General features: G+C 54.5%; 2 protein-coding genes across 2 annotated transcripts; both read left to right on the forward strand.

Annotated features, from left to right (window-relative positions):
• The first annotated feature begins 1,804 nt into the window (after positions 1-1,804).
• Positions 1,805-17,754, forward strand: Ube2j2 (ubiquitin conjugating enzyme E2 J2). Its single transcript, XM_077110031.1, has 7 exons — positions 1,805-1,973; positions 6,073-6,203; positions 9,895-9,935; positions 15,134-15,236; positions 15,315-15,453; positions 16,053-16,133; positions 16,799-17,754. The coding sequence occupies exons 2-7, from the start codon at positions 6,073-6,075 to the stop codon at positions 17,081-17,083; spliced, it is 780 nt and encodes a 259-aa protein (XP_076966146.1). The 5' UTR covers positions 1,805-1,973; the 3' UTR covers positions 17,084-17,754.
• Positions 17,755-21,176: 3,422 nt separating this feature from the next.
• Positions 21,177-25,045, forward strand: C1qtnf12 (C1q and TNF related 12). Its single transcript, XM_077109787.1, has 8 exons — positions 21,177-21,407; positions 22,852-22,974; positions 23,091-23,202; positions 23,288-23,439; positions 23,946-24,054; positions 24,261-24,351; positions 24,444-24,522; positions 24,853-25,045. Exons 1-8 carry the CDS (start codon positions 21,237-21,239, stop codon positions 24,949-24,951), a joined length of 936 nt encoding a protein of 311 aa, XP_076965902.1. The 5' UTR covers positions 21,177-21,236; the 3' UTR covers positions 24,952-25,045.
• Positions 25,046-27,111: the final 2,066 nt, after the last annotated feature.

Below are 27,111 nucleotides of genomic sequence, written 5' to 3' on the forward strand. Positions count from 1 at the left end.
CAAGCTGAGGTCACCACCAACCACACTGAGATGACAGGTCACATGCTAAAACCATATACCACATACTAAAAGCACAGCACAGGATAGGGCACCCACAGTGTGCTTGTGTAAGGCTGAGGAGCCCCTGTCCTGTCTCTACAAGGGGAGACTGCATTTCCCCAGGTTGACCGGTGGTCTCTGCATTCCAAATGGCCAGTGCTTCATCGTGGTCCCAGTTGGAGGGGTAGGTTCCAGCCCTGCTGCCCCCTCATCAGGGCAACCTCTGGGTTCCTGACATTTCACCCCAAAGGACTTGGGTTGGGATGAGGAAGGGAGCCCTACTCCCATTGGGTCCGGATTGCATAGCCTTGACTCTAAGGAACATTGAGGTCCTTGGTCCCATGGCTCTGGAAGCAGGCAGAGGCTGGGGGGTGACAACTTGGGAGAAGGAAGTCAAGCTGGGGAAGAGCCGGCCCTGGACTGGCCTGGGTGGGGCTGATCACAGCTCTGTCATTCACCAGGCTCATGGCATTACCCAGATTACTCAACCTCTGAGCCTATTTCCTCAGTGTAACCTGGGGCTGAAGTTTCTCTTCCAGCCCAAGGATGGACTAACTAATGCAGCTGGTGCGGCCCCCAGACTCAGCCCAGGTCTGGGGTTTCTCAGGCCCCAGTCCTGAACCTTTGGAGGGTTGGGCCTGTGTGAGGGTGCCATTTCCATATTCCTTCCCGGCCCCAGGCTCTCTCGGGGTAGTTGACATTGAATCAACTTGTGTCTTCCAGCATTGCAGGGGCTGCAGAAGGCAACCCGGAAGAGGAGCTGCGCTGGGAGCAGGAGCATGCCTTCTATGACTCAAATTGGGCTGTGAGGGTCCTTGACATCACAGGAAGGGACTTCAGGACCGGTCAAAGTGAGGCACAGAAGGATTTTATTGACAGAAAGCAAGAAGTACACACTTTGAGATAGGGCAGTGTGGGCCGCTGGAGAGGAACCATGTTGTGTAAACACTCTGCTGTGTGAATTTAAACAGTCCTTCATCGAGTCATATTGAGGGTCTGATTGAGAGCGTGACAGTGACGTACAGAGCATAACAGAATCCTAAAATAGGAGTCACAGGAGTTATCTTTTGGACCCGCTTTTCCTTACGCAGGGGAGCAGGACTGTGCGTGGGCGTGGGTTTTAAACCTCGCCCCCTTCCCACCGGCTCCTTCTTCCACCCCAACCCACCACCTGCCGCCCCTGCCCCACCGAGCTGCGCCCCAGGGCCAGGGAGGGGCCGTGGGAGCGGAAGTCCAGCCTGGGCCCAGTGTCCATGGGCATAAAGAGCCCATTCACGGGCTGGGTGGGAAGCTCTGGCAGGAGACACTGGAGCTATTTTTATGAGGACGGCAGTCCCCGCGGGAGGGGCTAGGGCGGGCGAGGCCGGGCTGACTGGCAGGGTGGCTCAGAGGACGCGGCACTCGGGAGTTAGTCTGGACCCCGGGCCGGGGGTCCCCCTCCAACTGGGCCTGTGTGGAGGGTAGCGCGTGGTGGGGGCCGGCGGCCACTCGCTGACCCCTGGTCTTCTGCGGGACAGCGTCCGCGCCGGGCGACGCCTGGGAGGAGCCGGGAGGAAAGATTCTGGCGGCCCAGGGGCGCGGCCCAGCCCCACGGCGCTGTCTGCCAGTGCGCACGCGCCCGTCGCCCACCTCGGAAGCCGGAGACAAAACCTAGCGGGGCGGGGGTGACATAGAGACACGGTCACCGTCCTCCAAGCTGCCTAGAGTGGTCGCTATGGCGAACCGCGTACCGGAAGCGGAAACGGGGTCAGGGCCCGCCCCGCGAGCGGCCATCTTGGAAGCTGAGGCGGCGGCGGCGCTGCGGCGGGGGCTGTGCGCTCGGTCCCGGCGCGGTGCGGCTCTGCGGCGTGGGCCCTTTTCTTCCGCACCCTGCTCCGGCCTCGACCACGGCGAGCCTGAGCGCGGCGGCGGCCCACCTGCGGCGACGGGGAGAGGTGAGGGCGCGCGGGCTGCTCGGTGGCCTCGGGCCGCTCGTCCGCCCTCCGGAGCCGGCCACAGGTCCGGACGGGGGGCGCGGGGCCTCGGGGTCACCGCACGGCCCTTCCCGGTTCGCGTCCGCCGCCCGCGGGGCCCCGGAGCCGAGGTCGGTTACGGCGGGGCGCCCTTGGTCCGGGCCGCGGGTGGTCCACCGTCCGGCTGGGCGACTTGGTTGACCATACGTCAGGGTCTCCCGTGAAGAGGCCTCCTGTCTGGGACGCTTGCGGGTACTTTGAGGCGGAGCTAGCGTTGATGTTGGTTGGTAAACGTGTCCGGAGAGTCGTGAGGTTGGAGGGCGGCTGTCGTTGAGCCCGCCGCCGCTTCACTCCCAACAGTTAGAACCTCAACTACTTGGCAGCTCCCAGCAGAGCGTGCCAGCCTTGTGCCCTGGGCGTGGTGGAGCAGGAGGTGCGGCCGTGAGAGTGGGCCTGGGGCCCACTCTGGTGAGCAAGCGCTCACCCTGTGCCCGGCCTCCCTGCCCACCTCTGCACCATCCCCACCAGTGACCTTCCGGCCTCCTTCTCAGTGAACACCACTTAGCAGGTGTGCGGGTAACTCCTTCGGTTTCCTACGTGCTGTCAGAGTCAGGTAGAAGGCTGATAAAGAGCAGCAAGGCTGCACACAACCCAGTGGGCAGGCAGCTAATAAGTATGTAACAATTCGCACATTTATTTGTAGGCAGTGGTACAGAGCTCTGTTCAGTCCAGGTGGTCTGGTGTAATATGGCTTTAGAAGAGAGGGACTTCAGGGTTTTACCTAATTGAAAAGTTCACTTCCCACACTTCAGGCATGTTAGATCTGGGTGCCTAGAGCTTGTAGTTGGTAATCTGCACAACTTGGCCTTGTGGACTTCTGCAGCAGCTCTTTTCTCAGGCAGTGTTGTTCTTGCGTGGTGGTGGTGGCGGCGGGGCTGTCTTCCTCAACCCCTGGATTTTCCTTTCCAGCTTATGTAGCAGTCTGGAAAAAGACTGGGTGGAAGTCCTGGGCCTGGGTATGTCATGTGCTCAGTCAGACCAAGGTCTCGTGCCACACTATCACCTGAGTTTTATGCACTCATGTGAGAGAGGTCTAGAGGAGAAAGGAACGGGGAAAATGGATATTGGTCAGGCACCACCTTGGCATAGTGACCTCCCGAGCCTTGAAGGTGATTCAGGTTGCTTTCTGCCAGTTTTTGTGTTAATGTATATTTTTTTAAAAATTGTGCCACATTTGTGTTTTTTTCTGTGTGCACTCTTTCCTTCATGTGACACACCTGGTGCTTTGTGGGAACTTGGTTGGAAGGGAGCCTGAAGCACATACACTTCTTACTATGTTTTCGTGTTTCGACGACTTTGTGGGACTTTCCCTGTCCTTGCCCTGTCTTATTTGGTGGAGAGAATTGAGAGACAGCTGCCTGCTGTCTCAGGGGATGGAGACCATTGTCCTGAGTGAGGCAGAGGAGGGTAGTTGGGGAAACTGAGTAGTTGAATCATAAATATGACTAAAACTTATGCGTCTAAAAGCAAGTACGGAGCTCAGTGGTAAAGCACTTGCATAGTATGCACAAGGCCCTGAGCTCATCTCCACACTGCAAAAATGAATGAATGAATGAATAAAGGCAAGTCTGAGAGAGAAGTTTTTCTTGTGACTAACTTGGCAGCATCTGCTTTGTTCATTTTGTACGGCTGACCACTGTCATTAAGGGTCTGACCCAGCTACTCAGCTGAGTCCAGACAGAGTTTGTATTTGAGCTACCCAGTGAATTATTTTGTACATGGTGGAGTGTTAATCACAGGAACAAACATTTCCATCTTGGGTGGTGGACCTGCTTGTGGATTGTCAGGTTTCTCACCAGGTGCTGGTGTGAAGTAAGCTTTCTATTCTAGGGCATCCTGTTCCAGGCCTGGGAACAGCGCTATGTGGAAGCACTCCTTTCCTAGAAGGACTCTACCCTTCTCTTGGTGCTGACAATACTCTTGGGGAAGGTCAAGCAATGGAGCCTGTCCTCCCCCTTGCTGATGCCTAAAAGGCGGCCTCTACTGGGTGTGGTTTGGGCTGTGGAGGCTGATGGTGAAGGATGGGGTGGTGCATTTGTCTAGAGCAACTGGGCTTGTGAGGGGCATGTGGTGAATGAAATGAGTAGGGCCTAGGTGTATTTTCAGTCCTTCAGACTGGGCTGGGAAGCAGCCATGAGAATGGGTGGGTGTGTCAGGCTGTATCAGGAGCCTTGAGAGGTAGGAGAACTGTCTGGGCTACTTCAAGGGATTGGCAGACAGGGGAGCTGTTGGTGTTGGTCTGCTTGGCTGTGGGGAATACCGAAGGACCTTTGTAGGGAGGTGATGATCAAAAATATTGTCATAAGTGCCTCAGATGGATTGAAATGGGGGAGACTAGAACCTTTGTGACTGACAGGAAGAGTAATGAGGTCCAGCATTGGGGTTAGTGTAGTAGGAACAGAAAAGGAGTGAATAAGGGTTACAAGGATCGGGGACCCCCATTGGAAGCTGGGTGGGCATTTGTGCTGAGGCCATGTCCATGGAGTAGTGCAGTGGGTGCTTTGGCTGAGCCCTGCTTCTGCAGGCTCTGGGGGTACAGAGGAGCTAGCAGGTGGGGAGGCAGATACAATAGTTTGTGGTGGTGGTGCTCTGGAAAAGTCAGCCAGGCCAGGGACCAAGAGTCTGGAGACCTCTAGATAAGATGACATGTAGGCAGACCCTGAAGAGGGTGAAGGAGCACGCAGCCCTCCAGGGGGAACCATACCTGCACATCCCCAAACCTGGGTTGACTTCTGGTTTGTACTCCCTGGGAGATTAGGATGGAGATCACTGGTGGTTATTGTTGTCCTCTGGTGTCTGGGGTCATTATTAAAGTCTTTGACCTGTGAGCACTCAGGAGAGATGAGTTGGGGACACAGTGGCAGTTTTTGTTGGTGGCAGGAGGAGGAGGAGGCTACAGAGGGGGCGAGTCTGAGCAGTGCGACAAGGTATAGCCATGGCTCTCTGACTGCCCACCTCCAACCTTTCCTAGTCTATCCGAGCACATCTCCTGCTTCTTCCTGTCCTCTTCATCCGGTGTATCCCCATGTATCCCCTCTGTCATATTTGAGCCAGTGGTTACCACACTTTATTTTTAGCTGAAAAAAAAAATTTTTTATCTTAATTTATGAGAAACTCCAGTGTAGAAAAGAGAATGAATAAGAGCTGTTCTGATGTCTATGTCAGTAGGGAGCCTTGTATACCTCATTGCTGCCCCCTCCTCACCTCAGGAGCATGACTGAGGGGTTCCAGGGTCCATGATCCACTCTGTTATGGTGTGGCCTCGTTCCCCACGCACAAAGGTGCCATCCTATAAGTTCCATGCTCCAGAGTGACATTTCCCACAGAAGACCCAATCTGCTTAAGGCTGGGATCTAAAACCCTTCTGGGGTTCTGCTTGGCAGCCTGGCCCACCTGTCCTCGCCTTGCCTCACCAGCTAGTCTTGTCCCCCAATGTTTTGCTGTGCTTAGGTATCCAACACAATGATCAGTGCATGCCTTCCCGCTTACACAGTGAGTGTTTCAGAATCTTTTCAAAGTCCTCGTCTCTTGAACCTCAGAGCTTCTCTTTTCCTGTCTCTCATGACCAGTGGTAAATGTTGGATCTTTGGACTGACAGACTTACAAGGTGGGAGCTTGGGGCTGGTCTGTGATGCTTGCCAGTTTTCCTTGATATGAATACTCCCCATTATTGAGGCCTTGCTGAGAAGAGTTGGAAGATGTGCCTGGCTACTCTTTGGAGCTAGTCCAGGCTGGCTTCACCACACTTACCTACAACCTGTTGAGTGAGTTGTCTTTATTCACATAAGTTCTTAGAGGACAGGCGTGAGCCTTCATGGCTCTCCTTGTCTTTTGCATCTGTTGGGTGCTCAGTAGTACATGTTGGGGAACAGACGGAAAGAGAATGAGGGTTAGGGGCCCAGAAGGATGACCCACTGTGTAAAGGAATACAAGGTGCGTGACTGCTGAAGCGCCTGAAGGTGGGGAGAGCCAGTGTGTATCTCTTCTCTCTGTAAACAGGAGTGTTTTTTTTTTTTAATAGATGAGCAGCAGCAGCAGCAAGAGAGCCCCAACGACAGCAACCCAAAGACTGAAGCAGGACTACCTTCGGATCAAGAAAGACCCGGTGCCTTACATCTGCGCCGAGCCCCTCCCTTCCAATATTCTTGAATGGTAAGACTGTCTGTGCCACCCCTGTGCCCTGCTGCTCCACACGGGCTCTCCACTAGCCCAACTAGAGGGCCTGGTGCTCCTGGGCATGGCTGTGGAGAGGCACTGCTGCACCCTTACCTGTAGTGGACACCAAGAGACCTGAGGACACTCTCTGGTCTTCTTCCCAGCTGGTGGCATGCAAGGGACACTACAGGGTCCTGCTTGGCTTAGGCCGGAGCTAGAAAGAGACCCTTCTTGGGGGGGTCCCAGGGCAGGCTTCAGGTGTGCAGGATGCCTGATGATCATATGTACCTGCAGGCAGCGCTTAGAGGAGAGCCTGTATTTCTAGACTCTCCTGTACTTTGCTTTTCAATTTACCTGGGAGTATTTGTGACAGGGTCCTGACACTCCAGGTGCCCCTGATGGTTGGACTGACAGAGGGCCTGTGGAAAACATCCATTCCACCATACCCCCCCCTTTTTTAATAAACTTAAAAAAAGTTATTTTTTAGTTGTAGTTGGACACAATACCTTTATTTTTATTTATTTTTATGTGGTGCTCAGGATTGAACCCAGGGCCTTTCACGTGCTAGGTGAGTGCCCTACCGCTGAGCAATAACCCCAGCCCCCACCATTACCTCTTTGGCTGAATTAAAAGGAACTACAAACCTCTACTGAAATGCCATGGCTAGCTCAGCTGGCAATTTTATGAGACGTGAAATATAAGGCTGAGGTGTTAGAAAGCACTTTCTCTTTGTTTGGATCTTTTGTCTTGATCTTCAAAAAATACTTTACTTTTTTTAAAATCTAAAGCAAAAAGAAGCATTATGCAGGTTGCACAGGATCTCCTCCCAGGATCACCGAGGAGGTCCTAGCACTGGCAGGTGGGGCTCCTGCTGGGGAGGTCAAGCCCCTCAGCATGGGGGGCTTCCAGTGGCACTGGAGTGCTCCCCTGCTCACAGGACATAGCTGGCAGGTATGGGGGCTGTTCCATGGTGGCTTACCTCTTCTCTGATTCATGGGAACATCCTTATTGTGTGGGAATCCTTCCCCACACGAATCTATGGGTCAGGGGTTCCCAGGACCACCTAGATTTTTTTGATGTGCTAGGAGGACTCATCATTTAGATTTTTTTTTTTTTTTTTTAAAAGATGGAGAGGAGAGAGATAGAGAATTTTTTTTTAGTTTTCGGCAGACACAACATCTTTTGTTTGTATGTGGTGCTGAGGATTGAACCCGGGCCGCATGCATGCCAGGCGAGCGCGCTACCGCTTGAGCCACATCCCCAGTCCATCATTTAGATTTATTACAGTGAAAAGATGGCAGAATCAGCAGAGGGAAGAGGTGGGTAGGAAGAGCATGGCAGCTAGGTCCCTTGTCCTGGGTGTGCATACAGGATGCCCTGAACTCCTGGCAATGAGATATGGAATGTCAACCAGGGAGGCTCCTCAGAGATGCAGCACCCAGGCTTTCATTGGGGGCTGGTCACATAGGCACCCTCTGCCTGGTACCCACTCAAATTCCAGATTCCTAGGAGGAGAGCAGGATTCAGTGTGAACTATACCATCTATGCCCATCTTGTCAGTTGGGGTGGTGGGAACCGCCCAGGATGGGTGGCTCAAGCCTGCTGTGAGAGCTTCGTATGGCACCACGGGCGTCTCTCCTGTTGCTGAGAGAAGAATTATTGGGCTTTTCCTGACAAGGATTACAATGAGGGGTTTGGGCTGTGGCTCAGCGATAGAGTGTTCGCCTAGTACGTATGAGGCACTGAGTTCAATCCTCTGCACCACATAAAAATAAATAAAAAGGTATTGTGTCCAACTACAACTAGGGGAAAAAAAAAAAAGGACTACAATGAGCTGAAGCCTGTAGGTCCTGCCCTCTAAGCATAGTAGACTGCTGGCTCCAAGGAGAGATGTACTCATCAGCACTTCCTGGTTTTCTCAGATTGGGCACAGTGCCTGGGAGCAGTACTAATTAGGCCATGTTTCTGGTGCACTGTGTCCTTAGCTTTAAGCCCTTTGATTGGTCCCTAGACCCCTGACATACATAAGGTGACAGTCGGCCCTGTGTCTCCGCAGGTTCTATATTCATGGGTTTAACTAACAAATACAGTTTGAAAATATTCAGATGAGAAAAGTTGTGTCTGTGTTGAATGAATGAGTACAGACTTTTTTCCTTGTTATTATTTCCCAAACAGTACGGTATAACAGCCATTCTCAAGGCACTTGCAGTGTTTTAGACATTGTAAGGACTCTAGAGATGATCTGAAGTGTGTGTGTGGGGAGCTATGTGTTGGTTCTGTGCAAGTACTTTACCATCTTATAGGAGGCGCTTGAGCAGCTGTTGTGGGCTTTGATGTCCCCAACATGGGGGATTACGTCCTGGTACTTTGCATACAAGAAACCACTGTAAATCTTAGCAGCTAGCCCAGGTCGAGTGGCCTCATTGCTGTTGATGCCACGTGCTCGTGTCCTGGTGGGAGAGGTATCTGGAGTCCCAAGTGTCAGCAGGTGCTGGCTGCTGGTCGCTTTCACCTGCTTCATGATTTTCTGGTTGGTTGTTTTGTGTGAGAACTGGTAAAGCCCAGACACCTTGCTGCCTTTCTAAAGCCACCATCTGTTTTATTTGCATGGGAGAATGTAGTCTCTTCACTGGCACTTCTGGTTTGGGTTGAGCTCTGTGTGAGTACCGTGGCTTTGGGGCAGTCAATCACAAGTTGTCCCTCCTGCTCAAGAAAGTTATGCTGAGATAGTTTCCTTTTCTTCAGGATCATCCATGTCAGGTGGGCAACACAGAAAACTAGTCTCACATCACCAGCTGTGCCCTGACTAGCCTATGTGATTGATATAAAAAATGTAAATTGTATATTTCTGCTTCTGTTTTTAAATAACTGAATCCTTTAATGGCAGTAATACAATTATTGAATTATCAAGTACATTGGACCCAATACCTTTATTTTATTTATTTTTATATGGTGCAGAGGTTTGAACCCAGGGCCTCGTACATGCTAGCCGAGCGCTCTACCACTGAGCCACAACCCCAGTCCCTCAAGTACATTTTAATGTATTATAAGATTAAAGTTTTAAAATCTTCAGTTGATTATAGTTGACTAACTCCTTGTCTGATGCCTGATGGAAGCAGAAATGCTTCAGGGAACTTGGAACATGCAGCCTCTGCTGTGCCATGCCTGTGATGCCAGCCACTCAGGAGGCTGAGGCAGGAGGAGTGCAAGGTCAAGGCCATCCGTAGCAACTTAGACATTGTCTCAAGTCAGGGCTGGGGAGGTAGCTCAGTGGTAGAGTGTCCCTGGGTGCTCCTTGGGTTCAGTTCCCAGTTCTTTGGAAGAAACAATCATGCAGCCTCTGAGCTCCTGCTGCAAAGTGTCTGAAGTGCCTGCAGCACAAGTGGCTGAGGACCTGGAGCTGTGCTGTTGGTATGTGGCCTGCCCACGTTCACTGATGGGCTGGCTACATGGGATTCTTGTTGGTCCTGTGACCCAAGCCTTTCAGGGATGCAGATGTTGAAGAACTTGTAATCCCAAACCCCAAATAATTTTTTTAGATGTAGATGGACACAATACCTTTATTTATTTATTTTTATGTGGTGCTGAGGATCGAACCCAGTGCCTCACACGTGTTAGGCAAGAAATCTACCACTGAGCTACAGCTCCAGCCCAGACCCAAGTAACTTTCTCTTCTCTTCTTTTCCAGGCACTATGTTGTCCGCGGCCCTGAGATGACCCCTTACGAAGGTGAGTGAGTGTTTTTTGAATGGACTTGCCTGTTGAACATCAGTTTCTGTAGAGGATAGTCCTTCTAGTTTGTATGTACAGTGGTTAAAGTGCACCTACTTGGAACGTTTCCTGGTATTCCTCCAAGCCCTAGAAGTGTGCGTGCAGTTTGGTTTTGCTGGTGTGTCTAAGTCTCCAGGAACTGACTGTAAGCATTCATGTTCTACCAGCCTCTAGCACAGTTGGAGGTGCGAAAACCAGGTTGGGATAAACAGTAAAACGTGACCATATTTTTATGTTTCTAAGGCCAGGGGCGGTATCTTCAAAGAGGCCTAGTCTGCTAGGCATTTTCAGTGTGATCTTCAGAATAATCTCTGAGCTAAATGGGGCCCCCTCTTGTGGCTTCAGGAGGACATAGGACCTGCCTGACTCCTTAGCTCTCCTAACTGCTACCAGGCCTCACCCAGTGGCCTGACCCCTTAAGTTACCAGATATCATTTAGGGTCCTTGGTTGTTCACAAAGTAGGCAGGAGCTGTCAGCCAGCAAGTCTCTGGGAGCCTGTGGGGAGAATTGTGGCAGCCTTGGGTTTGGACCAGCTCAGAAATGTGCCCATGGATACTGTTCTGCAGGCATACCCAGGGCAGAGTACTGGTCAAGGTGGGCATTTCCTTGGCTTCTCAGCCATGAGGCTGACTCTACATGACTAGAGTAGTAGGCTTTTGTCTGCCCACACATGGAGGTTTTGCATAAGACTCCAAGAGTGGAGAGGAATTGGAGAAGCGCTGCTATGGCTGGCTATGGTTCAGCAGTGTGGCCCTCATTTGGATCCTAGCACCAAAAGAAGAAAGAAAAAACTGCTGCTTTGGATGGTCAAGGGAGAGCTGTGGGTAGCTAAGAATTGAAAGACAACTCTCAAAGGTGGTTTGGCTGATGTTTTGCTGGCCTTAAAGTGGATTCCCTTTGGCCCAGGAGTCCCGTTCTGAGATTACAGGGAAGCACATCTAGAGTGGTGTTCCTGCAGGGTGGGCATGTTGTGACAAGGCTGTGTACAGTGGCATGAGCTGAAGGATGTGGCCCATGTGTTTGAGAAGTCCCCTCAAGAGTCCCTAGTGATGTGGTGAAAGGCTTAAAAAGAGTTGGTCCAGATAAAATGGAAATACTTAGGGAGTACATGTGTATTGCTAACAAACTTGAAGAACATATACCAAAAATGAATGAGCAGTGGGTAACTCAAGCAAGTGGATTATGCTGGTCTGTAAGTTATTTTAATCTTTTTTCTTTTCATATTTTCCAGATAAATAGTAAACATTTATTAATCTTGTAACAAATCCCACACCCTCCACAGGACCAGCCAAGGTTGTCTCTGGTGAGGACCGGGGCTTGAGAAGAGGCAGGCTTGAGAAGAGGGTGTTTAGGGTGGGGCCTTGGGGGCAGCCAGATCCCTGCCTGCCCTAACCTGTTAATTGTGCTTCCATATTTTTGTATGGCCCTGCCCAATTCTGGAGTCCTTCACTCCAATCTTCCTAGTCCCCTCTTCCTGTGCAGCTCTCTGTAGGGCCGTTCCCAGGCTGTCAGTGTGTTAAACCCTTTTGGCAGTTGCAACCTTATCCTCTGCTGACACCAGTCTCACAGGGTCTTGAAGGAGCCCCTCTGAGGTGCCACAGCCAGGGGCTGTGCTGGTATCTGACACCATTGACTGATTCCTTCCTGGCACTATGAGCTCTAACTTCCTGATATTCTGGCCTACCCTGCCTGCCCAGGGGCTCCTCTGTGGCAGTCCTGTTCCTGGCGCTTTCAGGCACACCCGTGCTGACAGTCCTGTGGAAGTGTTGCTAAAGAATTTTCACTAAGTAATCTGGAATTCACACAGTCCTGTCAAAGTCCCAACAGAGTTTTAGATAGATTTATCATAAAATTTACATGAAAAGGCAGAGGACCTAGAGTTGCTAAAAGTCATGTTTTAAAAGCATGGTCAAGTGGAAGAGCAACAGGTCTGCAGACCTGTTCTGCTGCTCCAGCAATGATGACCAGGTGCCCGGATGGGAGAGACAGCGTGGAGCCAAGTGGGGAGCCAGAGCAGTGCTGCACTGCCTGGCCAGTGGGTGTTGATGCAGGTGTGGAGTTGGCATTGTGGGGGCTTCTGGACAGTGCCCTGTGTGGGTCTGTTTCCCCAGGGCTTGGCCAAGCTGCACTGTGGCCCACTCCTAGTGGACCTTGGGGAAGCTTGTTCCCTGTGCTTCTGCAGGGCAGGCTGGGGTGGTGGAGGAGCTCTTATAGACTCTAGTTATGTCCTTGAAGGAGCTGCACTTTGATCTCTGAAGGAGGATCTGGCTTCTTCGGATAGTTTGATGAAAGTGCCCTTCTGGTACCTCCTCATACTTCCAGGATGAAATCTCCTGGGGCTCCTGCAAATGCTAACCATACTGTCAGTTTAATCTTCTGCAGTTTAAAATACATGTTTTTGTACACAGAGAAATGCATACTTCTGTTTTCTTTCATGGTGAGGAGCTCAGTGTGTGTGCTGTCCTGTGGCTTGCTGTTCAGTTTGCACTAGCTCACATCTCATACAGGTTCCCGCTCTGCTTGGTTCTTGCCCAGTGTCCGTTCACCTGACCCTTCTCTTGAAAGGCAGGTGGGTACTGCCCACTTTTCACTTCTGCAGACAAGTGCTGATGTGTGTGGTTCTCTTGCCCTTAGTACATAACAAAGCAGGACCACCAGCCAGTGGAAGTCTGTGTGCACAGCAAGGCAGGAAGGTGCCTATCTCTACCACCCTCTTTAAGCTAAAAGTGGCCCTCTTCCTTGCTGTCTCAGTCACATGGTTCCTGATCAGCCCTGAGCTGAGTGAGTTTCACATACATGTTGGCTGCTCCTCCCTTCTCTTTGGAAAAGTGCCTGTTGAAAGCTTTTTGCTCATTTCCTGATTGAGCTTCTCTTGTTGATCTTCTTGAGCATGCACGTGTGTGCTCTGATCTCCAGTTTGGTGAGCTTGCCTCACAGATGACCCTTGCCCATGTTGTCCCTGCACTGTTGGCTCCACAACTGTTCCCTTGTCCTTGAATGCTGGCCCCAGGGCCGTGCCCAGAGAGGAAGCCACTACATCCCATGCTCAGGCACTTGTCACTTTGTAGAGTGGCAAAGAGTAAAGAAGTACAGCTCATATCTTGGGTGGGGCACTGCACCCTACTCAGCATGGCATTGGAGCACAGGAGACCTGTGGCTATTTGGGGACAAGGGTGTCCAGGTTTGTTGAGGTAGGACTATGCTCTGGGCAGCAGGGAGTTTGGGAGAGGGGAAAGAGCCCAGTACTTCTCAAGCCTGATGGTCACACACACCCCTGCGTGTATTGTCAGGGAGTCCTGTCCAGTGCACATTCTGCTCAGGCGTCTCCAGCCAACTCCTGAATGCAGCTGGGAGGAGGGGTATGAGGCCTGGAGTGATGGGGCTGGGGATGCCCTGAAGTCATGGTGAAGGGTCACAGGCAGGGGATGCAGAGCTTGTCTGGCATGTTGGGCTCTGGATTGATTGAAGGGGGGCGCCTTGCTTATAGAGTGGATGCAATATTAGGGGCACAGTGGGGTCCCAGATTTTAGTCAGAATAGCTGATGGGATGTAGTAGGCATTTGGGGGAAATGTTTTCTATCTTGGATGTGTACATTTGGGGCAGTGTGTTGTAGATGGTCAATGTACCATTCTGGAGCTTGGGGAGGGAGGGAGTCCCTGAGTCCAGGGTTGAGAGCTGCTGGGGAGCCATCGAGGGACTCATAAGGGGCAGCCACATGTGGGAGGAACTAAGCCTTGTAGGGCTTCAAGGACATAGAGTCCGTAGTGATCCCTGTTGAGACCATGCTGCTGAAGTGGTGAGATGCCATGGGGACCTGTGGGTAGGCTTGAGGTCAGACTTGGTGTACCATGGTGAGGGCCAAAGCCTAAGCAGGGTGTACTTGTGAGCATGGAGGCAGAGGGTTTGGTGAAAAACACTGCAGATGGGTCTCCAGGGGCTTACATGAGAGTGAGGGAACAGTTGGCAGAAATTGGAGGAGTGGGGGCCTCAGGTGTTTTTTCTTTGTCACCCCCACCCCCCTCAGTACTTGATTGAACCAGGCTTGCTTTCTTTTTTGGCATGCGGGGCGGGATGGGTACTGGGGATTGAACCCAGAGGCACTTAACCACTGAGCCCTTTTTTATATTTTATTTAGAGACAAGGGCTCTATGATTTGCTTAGGACCTTGCTAAGTTGCTGAGGCTGGCCTTGAACTTGAGAGCCTGCCTCAGCCTCCCAGGCTGCTGGGATTACAGGTGTGCGCCGTGAACCAGATTTTCATGCATGCTGGCCTTTGCCACTGAGATCCATCCCCAGACCCCAACCTTTTTTTTTTTTAATTTTTTTAAATTTTTTTAAGATGTCCATTTCTGACCTGGGTCTGCTTGCTTCTCAGACAACCTGATGGTCCTCTGCTCCCATGAGGCACCATATTGGTGCTGAATTTACCGTGGATACCTGATTAACACAGTGTACTGCAGCCCAGAACTCCTGTGTTCAAGCAGTCCTGCCTTAGCCTCATGAGTAGCTGGGACAAATGTGTACCACTGTGCCAGGCTCCACCCCTTTTAACAAAATCTTAAGATGGGATCTCATTAAGTTACCCAGGCTTGCTTCTAACTCTTGATTCTCCTATCTCAGCCTCTCAAGTAGCTGGGATTACAAGTTTAGGCCACCACACCCAGTTCAAGTGTACTTTTCTTTAAGAAGGGTTTGCTAACCTCTGAATGGTTGGGCTGGAAGAAATGGGCACTGTAAGAGCCGGAGAGTTGCTGGATTGGGACCTGGAATAGGGGAGGATTGAGCTGTGTGCAGCTCCTGAGGCACTGCAGGCTGGCAGACACCTGCATGTTCTCTCCTAGCTACTCTGCTCTCAGGGGAACATGGATGGTCCCAGGAGAGGAGAGGTGTGCCATAGCCATAGTGGGGCTCACAGTGGTCATGAGTTCCCAGGGAGTGTTCTGGATTTGGGGAATGGGGTGAGGTGCTCAGTCAGACTGATAAGGTGCTAGGGGAGCCTGGGCACTGGAGAATGCCAGTGGTGCTGAACCTGTGAGCCAGGACGGGGACAGGGCAGTAGCGACTACGTGTGGTGGAAATCAATGGAGAGGGACTGGGGCTAGACCTCCTTGTGCTTGGTGATGACAGGGCTCTTTCCTTTCTGTTTCGATACAGGTGGCTATTATCATGGAAAGCTAATTTTTCCCAGAGAATTTCCTTTTAAGCCTCCTAGTATTTACATGATAACTCCCAATGGAAGGTTTAAGTGCAACACGAGGTAAGCTTCCAGGGGGCAGTGCTTTGAGCCATGGCTGACAGGGAGTGCACTTCTGCTCATAGAGCACCTTTCTTGCAGGCTGTGTCTCTCTATCACGGATTTCCACCCAGACACGTGGAACCCAGCGTGGTCTGTCTCCACCATCCTGACCGGGCTCCTGAGCTTCATGGTGGAGAAGGGCCCCACCCTGGGCAGTATAGAGACCTCGGACTTCACGGTGAGGTGTAGCAGCGCCTCACTCCAGGCCTCTGGTGGCACCTTGGCCTTCCCTCTTGTCTATGGTTATTTGTGTTCCTCAGATGCACAGCCACTTTTTCGTCAGCAGGTGGAAGCTATGCGCGGTTCTATGGTGTCCTCATTCCTGGCCACTTTGTGGAACTGCTCTGCTCTGTGCTTGCTGATGGAGTCTCTTGGCCTTAAGCAATTAAGCATCACTATGGCTCCAGCTCTTCTTAGAGGGTCTGGGGGACTCTGGACTGGGAGTACACTGTGTGTTCATTATTAGCTTGCATTTCCATTTTTAAAACGGGAGTCAAGTTTAATGTTATTAATTATAATGAGAAGACACACAAACCTTCGTAAGACCTTGACTCGGGGAGAGCAGACTTTTAGGCACTTTCTCCAGCAAGAAGAGCAGCCCTTGGGTAGAGTGCTTCCCTCGCATGCATGCACACAGCCCTGGGTCCAATTCCTAGTACCACACACCAAAAAAAAAAAAAAAAAGGCAGCCCTTAACTCTAGAATGGTCTGTTTTTAGAATTTTGAAAGAATTAAAATTAGCTTTCTGAGTGACATTTTCCTTCTCTCTCTTCCTAGAAAAGACAACTGGCTGTACAGAGCCTAGTGTTTAATTTAAAAGATAAAGTCTTTTGTGAATTGTTCCCTGAAGTTGTGGAGGTAAGAAAGTGAAAGCCGAGCTTGGTTTTGTCTTTCCTTTTGTAAAAGCATTTTCAAATTCCGAGTCTTCCAAAGCGAAGAATTTACGGGTCCCCATTGTGTTCCTGCAGATGTCACAGGTGTCACACAGGCTCAAAAGGCCATCTGCTGGACATGCCTCCAGACACACCCTGGGGACAGAGGGCTAGGCCCCCTCCAGGATCCTCAAGGCAGGAGAGGCAGAAGAAGCCCAGAGAGGAATGGGTGGGGGTGGTGTTGGGTCTGGGCTTGTTAGTCAGAGTGGCCACCCCCAGGTGGGCCAGGAGTGGTGAGGAGGCTCATCTGTTGCTTATTGCTTTGAAGGCTGGGCCTCCTCTGCCATGTGGGGCTGGGTGCTCTCTGGTTTTGGCATTGCAGCAGAGAATGTGGCAGTAAACAGAGGTAGCTTACTCCCTGGTGGTTGAGGCCTTGTATTTCTAACTTGGCTGAGAGGCACAGGGTGGTGCTTTTGGCAGCCTGCTTGGTCCCCTCACCTGTAAAATGGGACCAGGAGCCATACCCACCTCAGGGTGTCAGGATTTGGCCATAGAATGGAGTCCTTCATTCTCAGTGACGGCCCTGGGCTCCTTGGAATTGGAAAACTGGTTTGTTCAGACCAGCCATGGTTTCCTGTGTTTTTCTCTTAGGAAATTAAACAAAAACAGAAAGCACAAGATGAACTCAGTAGCAGACCACAGACTCTGCCCTTGCCAGATGTGGTTCCTGATGGGGAGATGCACCATGGCCAGAATGGGGTCCAGCTTCTCAATGGGCATGCACCGGGGGCCGGGCCCCACCTTGCAGGGCTCCAGCAGGCCAACCGGCACCATGGACTCCTGGGCGGTGCCCTGGCGAACTTGTTTGTCATAGTGGGTTTTGCAGCCTTTGCCTACACGGTCAAGTATGTGCTGAGGAGCATCGCACAGGAATGAGAGGCACCAGAGCCAGGACCCTGTCGCTGCAGATGCAAGTGCCAGAGCTCGACACAGGCGGGCTGGACATGCTGCTGAGCCAGGGCGGGCCCGCCGGACTCCTGGGTTTCTCTTTTTAAAAACCTTAAAAGGAAAGCAAAAACCAAAATGTGTGATTTGGAGGAGACACGAGATCCTCAGCTCCCTCTGCTCACCTGGTGTGGTGTGTGTCGGGGCCAGTGTCTACCAGGGCCGCTCACGTTTGGTTTTATAGCTTATCTCCTGTATTGTCTTTTGGACCTGTTTAGTAAACCTGTTTTTCATTTTATTAGATTTGGTCACTTAAAAATATAAAACTCAATGCCTATCAAACACTCTGCGTGTGTTCTTGGCAGAGCTCTGGACTCTTCAGCAGGAAAGGGCTGGAGCTGGGGTAGGGCCTGCATTGTGGCACCATCCCAAGTGGTAGAGCCAGTCGGCGGGCCAGCGACAGCATGGACAGGGACCCAGGAGAGAGGAGATTTGACTCATCATAAAAAACATATTTATGGTCAGTTGGAGTGAATCAAATTTCTTCTTGATAGTGCTCCTTCATTTTTCTGTCCAGGTAGAAGAGTCTGCTTGCTCTGTGGCCACTAGGTGTCACCCTTTACTTGGAGCAGCCTCTGAGAATGGCAGGCAGCTAGCTTGTGGTCCGCCTAGTTGGACCACCAGCTTCTCTGGGTGCTGTGGGGCGGGAGGGTGGGTGCTGGGTGTCTGCAGAATCTTTTCTCTGAATTTCTCGGGTCCAATTGGCAGAAACTTGTCTTACTGAGCCACTAGGTGGAGACCCTTGGTCCCAGGGTGGGTTCTGTGCACTGTTGGACCCTTCCACTTGGTCCAAGTACTTTCTTGCACCTTAGAGGTAGGCTGTACTGTCCTTACTAGTTGAGCACATCATTGGCTCTTCTGGGTCACATAAAGGAAGCTGCCCTTGGAGGACGCGTGGATTCACTGTCAAAGCTGGCATGGTCTCCGTGTTGGGACCTGTGTTGCCTGAAGGGCCCATGTCTTCCCTTTTCAACATTTGTGTCTAATGACTGCAGCTGCACTGAGTGTTTTGAAGATGCATCACACTGGGAAAACTGACATCTGTGGGGCACTGACGGGGCCAGTGGTGCTGTTCAGTGGCGGAGGTGGCCTCCCATCCATCAGTCACCACTGGGTCCCCACTGAGGCCCACAAACCAGACTCATTCCAGAGACAAGTGGCAGAGCTGAAGCACAGCCTGCATGCTCAACTCTGGCTTTGTTTGTGGTCGGTGGATTTAAAATCGCTCTGTATTTCACCGTGCGCGCGCACGCGTGTGTGTGTGTGTGTGTGTGTGTGTGTGTGGTGTGGCCCACCTCTTTGGGGAAGAGATCTTTATTATACTTCTGCTCCTGAATTTCATGCTGTCTTCATCTGTGTTGGTGCAGACTCCTGTCCTTGCTGGGTGGCTCAGGCCTACAGGTGGGGTCTTTGGGGTCACACCTGCCTGGCCTGGGGACAGTGAGTGTTGCCACCTGAGGGTGAGTCTTGGAGGCAATGTGGTGCTGCTGGGACCCTGGCCCACCTGGCCTGGACCCTGGCCAGGAGCTATCTGTGCATGGCCACAGTGGGTGGAGCCTACTTCCTTCTTTGCTGGGAGCCAGCGAACACTTGGTCCATGGCCTGCTTTAAGGGCACTTCTATAATCATTGGCATCCATTCCAAATCCTTGATGTTTCCTGGGGCTGTTGGGAGGCTGAATATAACCAGATTTAGAGTTTACCCAACACCTTATTTACTGTATGTGAAATCTCAACTTTTAACAGCCCTTAGTCAGTGGTGGAGACAGACCCTGTGGTGCCCATGGCTTGTTGCCTGCATTGGCTTCAATAAAAGATGACCTTTGTCCTGTTGGACCAAGTGTGTCTTCCTTCTTTCGTATTGCCCTTTCTGGAAGGAGTCTGAGGGTGCCCTTGACTATCCCCCACCGCCCTCAAGGAAGACCTTCCTTGTGCAGAAGGAAGAAGAGTCCCTCACAAAGCTTACTATCCATGGACACTGGAAGCGGCACTCCAGTGGCCTTCTACTGTTCCCCTGGGAAAATTCTCCAGCCTTTGGGGATTTCATCACAGAGCTCCGAGTGTGAGAGGGAGCACCCTCCCTCTGCATCCAGCTGGTAGGCAGCCAGCAGGGAGCCCTGTGTCTCTCTAGGACTTGGGGAGCCTGGGTTTGAGGCTGAGCCCCTTTCCTAGGGCAGCCTGAAGTTGGAGCCCAGATCTGTGGCGCATGGAGTCCAGAACCAGTGCAGTGACAGCAGGGAATGGGTTATAGTGCATGTGATCCTGTGAAGGAGGGACGATCCTTTTGGTGTCTTGAGGTGATTTTGAAGGAGGGGATGCTGAAGCCAGAGAGCTGGTGACTTGTATGGGGCCTGTCCCTGAGTTCCGGGCTCCTGGGAGTGGAGTCTGCCCTAGTACCTCACTGCTACAGGCCTACATCTGGCCACCCACCCTTTCCCCTCTGCCATGGGGAACCTCTGTGCAACAGAGCTGGGGTTCACTGCCAGTGCAGTCTGCTTTCACGCACAGAAAGGCGAGTCCCGTAGGAGGCAGGTGGCCCAGAAGAGCAGGGTCTGACCTGTGGAGAGGTCTGGCAGCCCTGGGTGGAGACTCCAGAATTGAGGATTTGCCAACTCCACACCTGGGTCCTGAGCATGCTGGGTGCAAAGCACATCTAGGGGTCATGTGCTGGGGTTCCAGAGTGGGGCTGTGCTGAACCCACCCCCACCATCATGGCCACCATTCACCAGTGGACAGGAGGGCTGATGTTGCTTCCTGAAGGGTGGAGGCCTTAGCATTGTGCTTGGGAGATGCCAAATTGGCCTCTGCTGTCCCTGAAGGTCGCCCTTCTGTCTGAGAGCAGGAGGGTGAGAGTGCACTTCCCTGACACCCTCCCTACCTAGCTCTGCAAGGGATGGGGGCTGTGAGACTGGGCCTCCTGTCTTGTCCACTTTCACCTTCTCTGGGTCAGTAAGTTAGGGAGGTTGGAGTGTCCTGTGCTAGGCAGGACCAGGACCAGGACCTCTAGGGCCAGGGTGGAGCCACTGTTCCTGGTGGACCAGCCTCAGAGGTCCCCTCACTGGCTGAACCCAAAGGGCCTGTGGGCGTGGTTTGGCCCCAGAGACCTGCTGCCTCAGCCTGGAGGTGGTCAGAAAGGACCCCTCTCCCCCACAAGCCTGGTGGAAGGAAATCTTGCTGGCCAGAGGTCTTTGGAGGGAAGGACTCACCCTTGTGCTGAACTCTGAAAGGTCTGGGGACTCTGCTTATGCTTTGCACCCAGTGGGCAAGCACTAAGGGTCAGGCCTACATCCACCAAGGGTGTGGGGCTGAGCAACTGGAACACCAGCCTCTGTACTCCTGCCCTGAGGCCAGTGGGTCCCTCCCTGTGGGCCTCTCCCCACTGGAGGAGGGTCCCTATACTGGGAGTGTCTTGGGGGAGGGAAAGTCCCACCAGCCAGTTATTCCCTTGGTTCCAGGGGCGGGGGTGTGGTAGGGTGGGGAGCTGTGTCTGGAGCTCCTCCAGGGCCTGAGTAAGGGGCTGGGGTTCTATACCCAAGGTCACTCTTGAACCTGGCCCTGAGGGGTGGGTGTGAGAGATGCCAGAGGTGAGTGTGAACAACCTCCCCTCCTTAGCTGGGATGGGGACCCTCCTGAGGAGGGATGAGGGGCAGGCTGGGGCTATTTCCAAAGGACTAGACAGCCTGAGAGGCAAGGCCCAAAGCCTCAATAGCCCCCAGCTCCTTAGGAGGGCAGGAGTCCACGGTCAGTTTGGGTCCCGCCCCCTGCACCGCCCCGCCCCATCCCACCTCGTCGCCGGGGCAAACTGTCTCAACATGAGCCCTCCCCTTGGAGCCCAGAGGCCCAGAGGCTCGGGGAGAGGAGCGCGTCCGGGAGGACACTGCATGAGGCAAGGCGAGTTGGCGCCGGCCTCAAGGGGACACGCTGCTGTTGCGCCCCCGCTCTTACGCGCCCCGCAGACATGCACTGGCGGCGGCCGGGCGCGCCCCTGGGCCTCGCCCCCGCACGGGGACTCTGAGTGCCACCACCCCCGTGAGAGCGCCTGGCCGCTGGGGTTCGCAGCACTGAGCTGCCGCCCACATCCAGCCATGCGACGCTGGGCCTGGGCTGCAGTCCTGGCCCTCCTCTGGCCACAGCTCACGTTGCTCTGGGGAGTCGGGGCATGGCAGGAGCCCAAGAGGCTGCGGCAGCCCGGCCAGCGCACAGAGGCCCCCAACACCACAGCTTCCGACAGCGAAGGTCTGCCTGGCTCTCCCAAGGTAGGCACAGGCGGGGCACACGTGGTCCCCGGGCACAGGTGCTCTGCCACAGAGGTCCCTTGGTAGGGTCTGCCGCAGCCCCAACCCCTCAATCCCCACAGGCCTGGAGAGGAGTTGGGGAAGAGAAGCACTAACCAAGAGTCCAGGTGAGGGAGGGTTTGGGGGAGATACAATGAACTCTTTGCAGCCACAGGCCCTGGACTTTGGGCAACCTGCTGCCATTAGTTGTAATTGCTAATTCAGGCAGGGGTGGGGGTAGAGAGCATGGCGCCCCACAGCCTCTAAGGTTGGAGACTCCAGATCCCTGTGCTTCCTGGGGATTCTGTGTGGTCAGCATCCACCTGCAAAGTGCCCTGTCCTTGGATGTCCCTGGAGAAGGAGACCCTGTCACTGGCAGAGGGTCTCAGTGCACAAACCTCAGGTGATGCTACCATTAGTGGCAGTTATCTGCTTGCTCAGGGCTGTTCCTCTAGGGAAAGGGCAGGGGGCAGTCTGGGAACTGATCAGTAGGAAGGACCTCTGTGGGACAGCTACCCAAATGTCCTTACTCTTCCTGGTGGACTTGTTCACTGCCTGCTCCCTACAGCCTCTGCCCTTGTGGTTCAGTGCTTAGGCCCTGGGACCACTGACCCATACAAGGCATTGAGGGGACAAGCAGATACTGGATGTGTCAGGATTAGGGGTGCATTCTCTCCCTGGTGGGTAATCCCATCCTGCCTGCTTCTCCAAGTCCCCCAGGATGGAGTCCTCTGATCTACTGGGAAGGGACAACAGTTAGCAGACAGGACCTGCTTTGGTTGGGTTGAGTCTAGGTCCACATCAGGACTGGACCCTGCCCTGGGTCAGGACCCCTTGGCCCACTCGCCTGGTTTGGTGGCAGCTCCCCTGGAGTGGCCAGGCTTTCCCTTGGCCAGGCCAATAGTGCCATGCTTCTGTCCAGGTCATGTACTCTTGCCGGCCTCACCCATCATCCCCGAGACAGGACTCGTTCTCACTGGCCATCCTCTCTCTAGTCCACAGCCTTCTCTTTGACACTCCCTCCCCCCCACCCCCACACACACACACACATACCATATCCAGGACCAGGCTCACTGTCAGGAACACATTAGGCTGGTGAGAGGACTCCCAGCCCTTTGTGCACCCAGGTGTGCCCTTCCACATGGTAACAGGGCCAAAGGTGTCTGGGCCCTCCCATAAAGGCCAAGACTGGGCATCATGCCCTGGCTTCCATAGAGGACCTGTCCTTGTCCTGCCTGTGTCCCACCACCAGGACATCAGGTTCTAGTCCCTGGGGTGACCCATCCTACTGGTCAAGGCAGTTTTTTATGTGCCTGAGTTCCCCCAGTGACCTGTGGTTCCCAGCTCTTTGTGGGGCGCAGTATGACAGGCAGGAGCCACTGGGGTCTGGTGGTCATTTCCTAGCCTTGCCCCCCTGGCTCTTTAGCCGCTGGAGCCCTCAGGGCCTGAGTTCTCAGATGCTCACACGACGTGGTTGAACTTTGTCCGACGGCCAGAAGATGGTTCCTCCAAGAAACGCTGTCGCTGTCAAGGCCAAGACAAGAAGTTGGTGAGCCCCTGGGCTGCCGCGGGGCCAGCCTTCCCAGGATCCTCCAGGGGGTTTAAACCCAGGGCAGGGGTGGCACTGGCTCCTACTGGGACCCTCACTTTCTCCTGCCTCCCCAGCGAGGCCTCTTGGGTCCCCCGGGGCCCCCTGGGCCTCCAGGACCCCCAGGGCCCCCCGGTGTGGAAGTCGCCCCAGAAGCCCTGCTTCAGGAGTTCAAGGACATGCTGAAGGGTGAGGCTAACCCTAACCCTCTCCAGGCCCAGGAAGCCCCCACAGGGCCCTCAGGGGCCTCACCCAGGTTGCCTTCTCCCTGCAGAGGCCACAGAACGGCGGTTCTCAGCATGGCCAGACCCGCCACTGTCCCGTGGGGCTGGCCCATGGCTGATGGTTGAGGCCTTTCACTGCCGGCTGAAGGGCCCCGTGCTGGTAGACAAGAAGACACTGGTGGAGCTGCAGGGTTTCCAGGCTGTGAGTGGGCATGTGGGACCAGGGCAGGTCCTGACATCTCTGGGGCACCCACTGCAAGTTCTCATTCACTAAGAGGGGTCTATGGGGACAGGAAGCAGCATGGGGCCCCTACAGGTGAGATGGGCCCACGGACATGACTGGGCAGTGTCTGAGCACATGTACACATTGGCCATCTGGGGAGCCCATGCAGAGGGTGGGGGTGGCCTTGGTCAAGGTTAGGACCCCCAGTATGCCCAGACTATTCCTTATACCAGGACTCTGGCAGGGCCAGGGTAACCAGGGAGTGGGGAAGCCCTCTGTGTGGGGCTCTTGGGTCCCCATCCGCTCTTTGGGGCCTGGGTTCTGTGCCCTGAAACTCAGATGGAGGTAGACACAGGGGTCAGCTCTGTTCTTCTCCCATGAGAATGAGAACCACTTGGTTCAGTGGCTGTCGCCAATAGTGTCTCCCCCTGGTGAGGTGTGCAGGGTGAGGGTCCAGCCAGCTGCTCACTCACTGCCCCTTACAGCCCACTGCCCAGGGTGCTTTCCTGCGGGGGTCTGGCCTGAGCTTGGCCTCAGGCCGATTCACAGCCCCAGTCTCTGCCATCTTCCAGTTTTCCGCCAGCCTACACGTGGGTGAGTCAAGCTGGGCCGTGTGTTTGGTGAGGGTGGGGATGGGTTAGGCCTCGGGTGGACACCTGGCACTGTGGGGCCATCGGAGATGCTACTGCCCCATTTGGGGCTCTGTGTTCTGTTGCCACACATCCACCCTCCCCCAGCCCCTGGGGGTCTGCCCTTGGGCTGTGTGTCTTGAAGCCCCTCTCCTACCACTGTCTCTACAGACCATAGTGAGCTGCAGGGCAGGGCCCGGCTGCGGGCCCGGGACACTGTGCGTGTCCTCATCTGCATCGAGTCCCTGTGTCACCGCCACACGTGAGTGTGCCAGTCCCTGGGTCCACCTTTGGGGCCGGGACCACAGGCAAGCATCATGAGTGTATCTGAGCCTTCACTCTTGCCCTGCCCAGGTCCCTGGAGGCCATCTCAGGCCTGGAGAGCAACAGCAGGGTCTTCACGGCACAGTTGCAGGGGCTGCTGCAGCTGCAGGTGAGGGTGGCATGCTGACTCAGGTCATAGCCCCTTGGGGTCTGCCCTTGGGTTGTGTGTCTTGAAGCCCCTCCCCTACCACTGTCTGCACAGACCATAGGGAGACAGTGGCTGGGTTCAGGGCCAGGGGCTGACAGCCCAGCGGGAGTCACTCAGGACCCTGGACCTAGCACCCAGCACCCGGGAGGGCACTGCCTAGTGGGTCAGCTCTTAGGTGCATAGGTGGTCCTTCATCTGGGCTGGGCCTTGGCCCCAAGTGCTCTTCCTGTGTCGGGGAGGCTGTGGGACCAGGATACCCACAGGCAGTGATGCCCACCGTGGTGCCTGCAGGCTGGGCAGTATGCCTCCGTGTTTGTGGACAACGGCTCCGGGGTGGTCCTCACCATCCAGAGTGGCTCCAGCTTCTCTGGGCTGCTTCTGGGTGCCTGAGGATGCAGAGGGAGCACCCTGTCAGGACCTGTGATTGCCCCTCTGAGGAAGGAGCGAGAAGACCCCCCCAGTGGATTCCTGTGGTCACAGCAATAAAAGCCCCAGTACTCTGTTGCCCCGGGGTACTGCCTGGTTATTTCATTGGTGGAGGTGGGCAGGTGGCCGTGGTCTGCCTGGTGGTGTGTATGCAGCCCTGGAGGATAGAGTGTAGACCTGGGGGCTAATGAGGTCCCTACCACATAGCCCCCAGGCTCTCCTGCCTCTGGGGGAGGTTGCAGGAGCAGCCAGGCCTCCTGGCAGTTTCCACGCGTGCTAGGGGCTGTGTTGACTCTGAGGGACCAGGACAGACGTCCATGTAGGTCCCAGCCCATGGCCTGCAGCCCATGGCCTGGAACCCCCTCTCCTAGGATCTGTGCCGCCTTAGAAGGCAACCTGTTTGGCCTCAGGGCCCTGGAAGCCTCATCTTGGGGAGCAGGCCATGTGGAACGACAGGCAGCTAGCTCTGGGGGCTGCATCCTGTGGGGGAGAGAAGAGCATTCGGGCCTGTGCAGGCCATGGGTGGGACTGTTCACGTGTGTGCAGACCACACCACGAGCACCTGTGGGCCCAGGTGTGGGCTGGGTAAGGCTGCCCAGCTGAGACAGGAGAGGGACAAGCGGCAGGCATCCACTTCTTGCCACCTTCCCCAGCGATGGCCTCCACATCCCAAGGCCAGGGGCTGTGGAAGTAGGTAGGGTAGGTAGGGTGGCCTTGGCAGAGCAGCCTTCCACCGCGGCCCTTGAGGCAGGAGCTGCTGGCCAAGGCCCTCACTTTCTGTTGTAGGTTTGGGTTTGAGGTCACCTATGGCTACCATTTTGGCTCTGGCAAACCCAGACCTCAGGATGCCTGGGCTGGAGTCAGACTACCCAGATGTGCTTTCTGGTTGGCACCCAGGCCCTCAGCAGATGGCAGTGGGCCCCTAGCCTCTGACTCCTCCACAGATGCCCCAAGGAGGGGGCAGGGAGGGCCCTCCTCCCCCTGGATCATCTCCCAGAGTCTGGGTGGGAGGTGCCGGCAGGCAGAGGGATGTGTCTGCAGGCTCTGGGCAGTGTGGGGTGCAGCAGTGGGTAGGGAGAGGCTGTGTCCAAGGCTATTGCCCCTCCTCTGGGGACTGGACTCATCTGGTCGGACAGAGGGGCCCTCCCTGAAGCCTGACCTGCAGTGGGAAGGCTGATCCAGCCAGGCACTGACGCAGTACCAAGCAGGCTTGTCCACTGACCCGTCCCCACCTCTCTCCCTGATCCCCCCAGAGTGGCGTCAGGGGCTGGGCCTGTTTGCAGGGGTCTCTGCTTCACTGCGGCTGTTGCCACCAGGTTTGGCAGGATATCCCTTACAACCTGCAAGGGTCAGTGTGGAGCACCCCTGGGTCCCCCATCAAGGAGGCTGAGAAGGGAGGGCTACCTGGGGGGCCCAGGCTTCGGGCAGGTGACTATCCCTACCCCAAATTCCCAATTCCTGAGGTCCTGATGAGTCACAGGGGCCCAAGCTAGGTGAAGAAGTCCAGACTTGGGAGCCCCCTGCAATTCTGACACTACCCTTGCTGGTGCAGCCCACCTCACTGGGCCAAGGTGGAGCTCTGGGGTTTCCCTGCAGCCCCAGTCCCACTGGCCACAGAGAGAAGGGCCACATTGAAAGGACTATGAGCAGATCGGTGGAGGCACTGAGGACCCAAGTCCTGGCGGAGGCAGAGCAAGACTTGAGAGGACGGCCTGGGCATATGTGTGTCCTCATGTCATGTCTGCAGTGCCATGAGACGCAGGAGCCCTGGGACACAGATACCCCACTCACATCTGATTTCCAGGGGCTCCGGCCGGCCCAGCCCTGAATCGCTACTCCATACCTCCCTTCTCTGCCCTGCTAGGAGCAGAAGCCCCACCCTGGGCAGAGTGAGCTAGAGCCAGAGGCAGCCTCCCAGGACAGTGGGCTTGCCTTGGCCTGGCTGCACCTGGTGGGTCTCCCGCCACCCTTCTCTGGGCGGTGGGTCCTCTTGACTGCAAGGATTGTGATGTTCAAGATGGAGCCCTAGAGAATGGGACCTGGGGCCCCACAGAGAGAGGCAGACAGAGAGACAAGGAAATGAGAGATGAGACACCAAGAGCGAGGCCGGCACTGCAGAGCCAC

This window comes from Callospermophilus lateralis, chromosome 7 (assembly GCF_048772815.1).
Source record: "Callospermophilus lateralis isolate mCalLat2 chromosome 7, mCalLat2.hap1, whole genome shotgun sequence".
In the NCBI taxonomy this organism is placed as follows: domain Eukaryota; kingdom Metazoa; phylum Chordata; class Mammalia; order Rodentia; family Sciuridae; genus Callospermophilus; species Callospermophilus lateralis.

What these genes read in the sequence shown, in the direction of transcription:
- Ube2j2 (XM_077110031.1), top strand. Translation starts at nt 6,073, where the DNA reads ATGAGCAGCAGCAGCAGCAAGAGAGCCCCAACGACAGCAACCCAAAGA. An exon ending in AGGTTTAAGTGCAACACGAG is followed by an intron (nt 15,237 to 15,314) that starts GTAAGCTTCCAG and finishes CCTTTCTTGCAG; the next exon opens with GCTGTGTCTCTCTATCACGG. An exon ending in TGTTCCCTGAAGTTGTGGAG is followed by an intron (nt 16,134 to 16,798) that starts GTAAGAAAGTGA and finishes TTTTTCTCTTAG; the next exon opens with GAAATTAAACAAAAACAGAA.
- C1qtnf12 (XM_077109787.1), top strand. Translation starts at nt 21,237, where the DNA reads ATGCGACGCTGGGCCTGGGCTGCAGTCCTGGCCCTCCTCTGGCCACAG. An exon ending in TCCCTGTGTCACCGCCACAC is followed by an intron (nt 24,352 to 24,443) that starts GTGAGTGTGCCA and finishes TGCCCTGCCCAG; the next exon opens with GTCCCTGGAGGCCATCTCAG. An exon ending in AGGGGCTGCTGCAGCTGCAG is followed by an intron (nt 24,523 to 24,852) that starts GTGAGGGTGGCA and finishes TGGTGCCTGCAG; the next exon opens with GCTGGGCAGTATGCCTCCGT.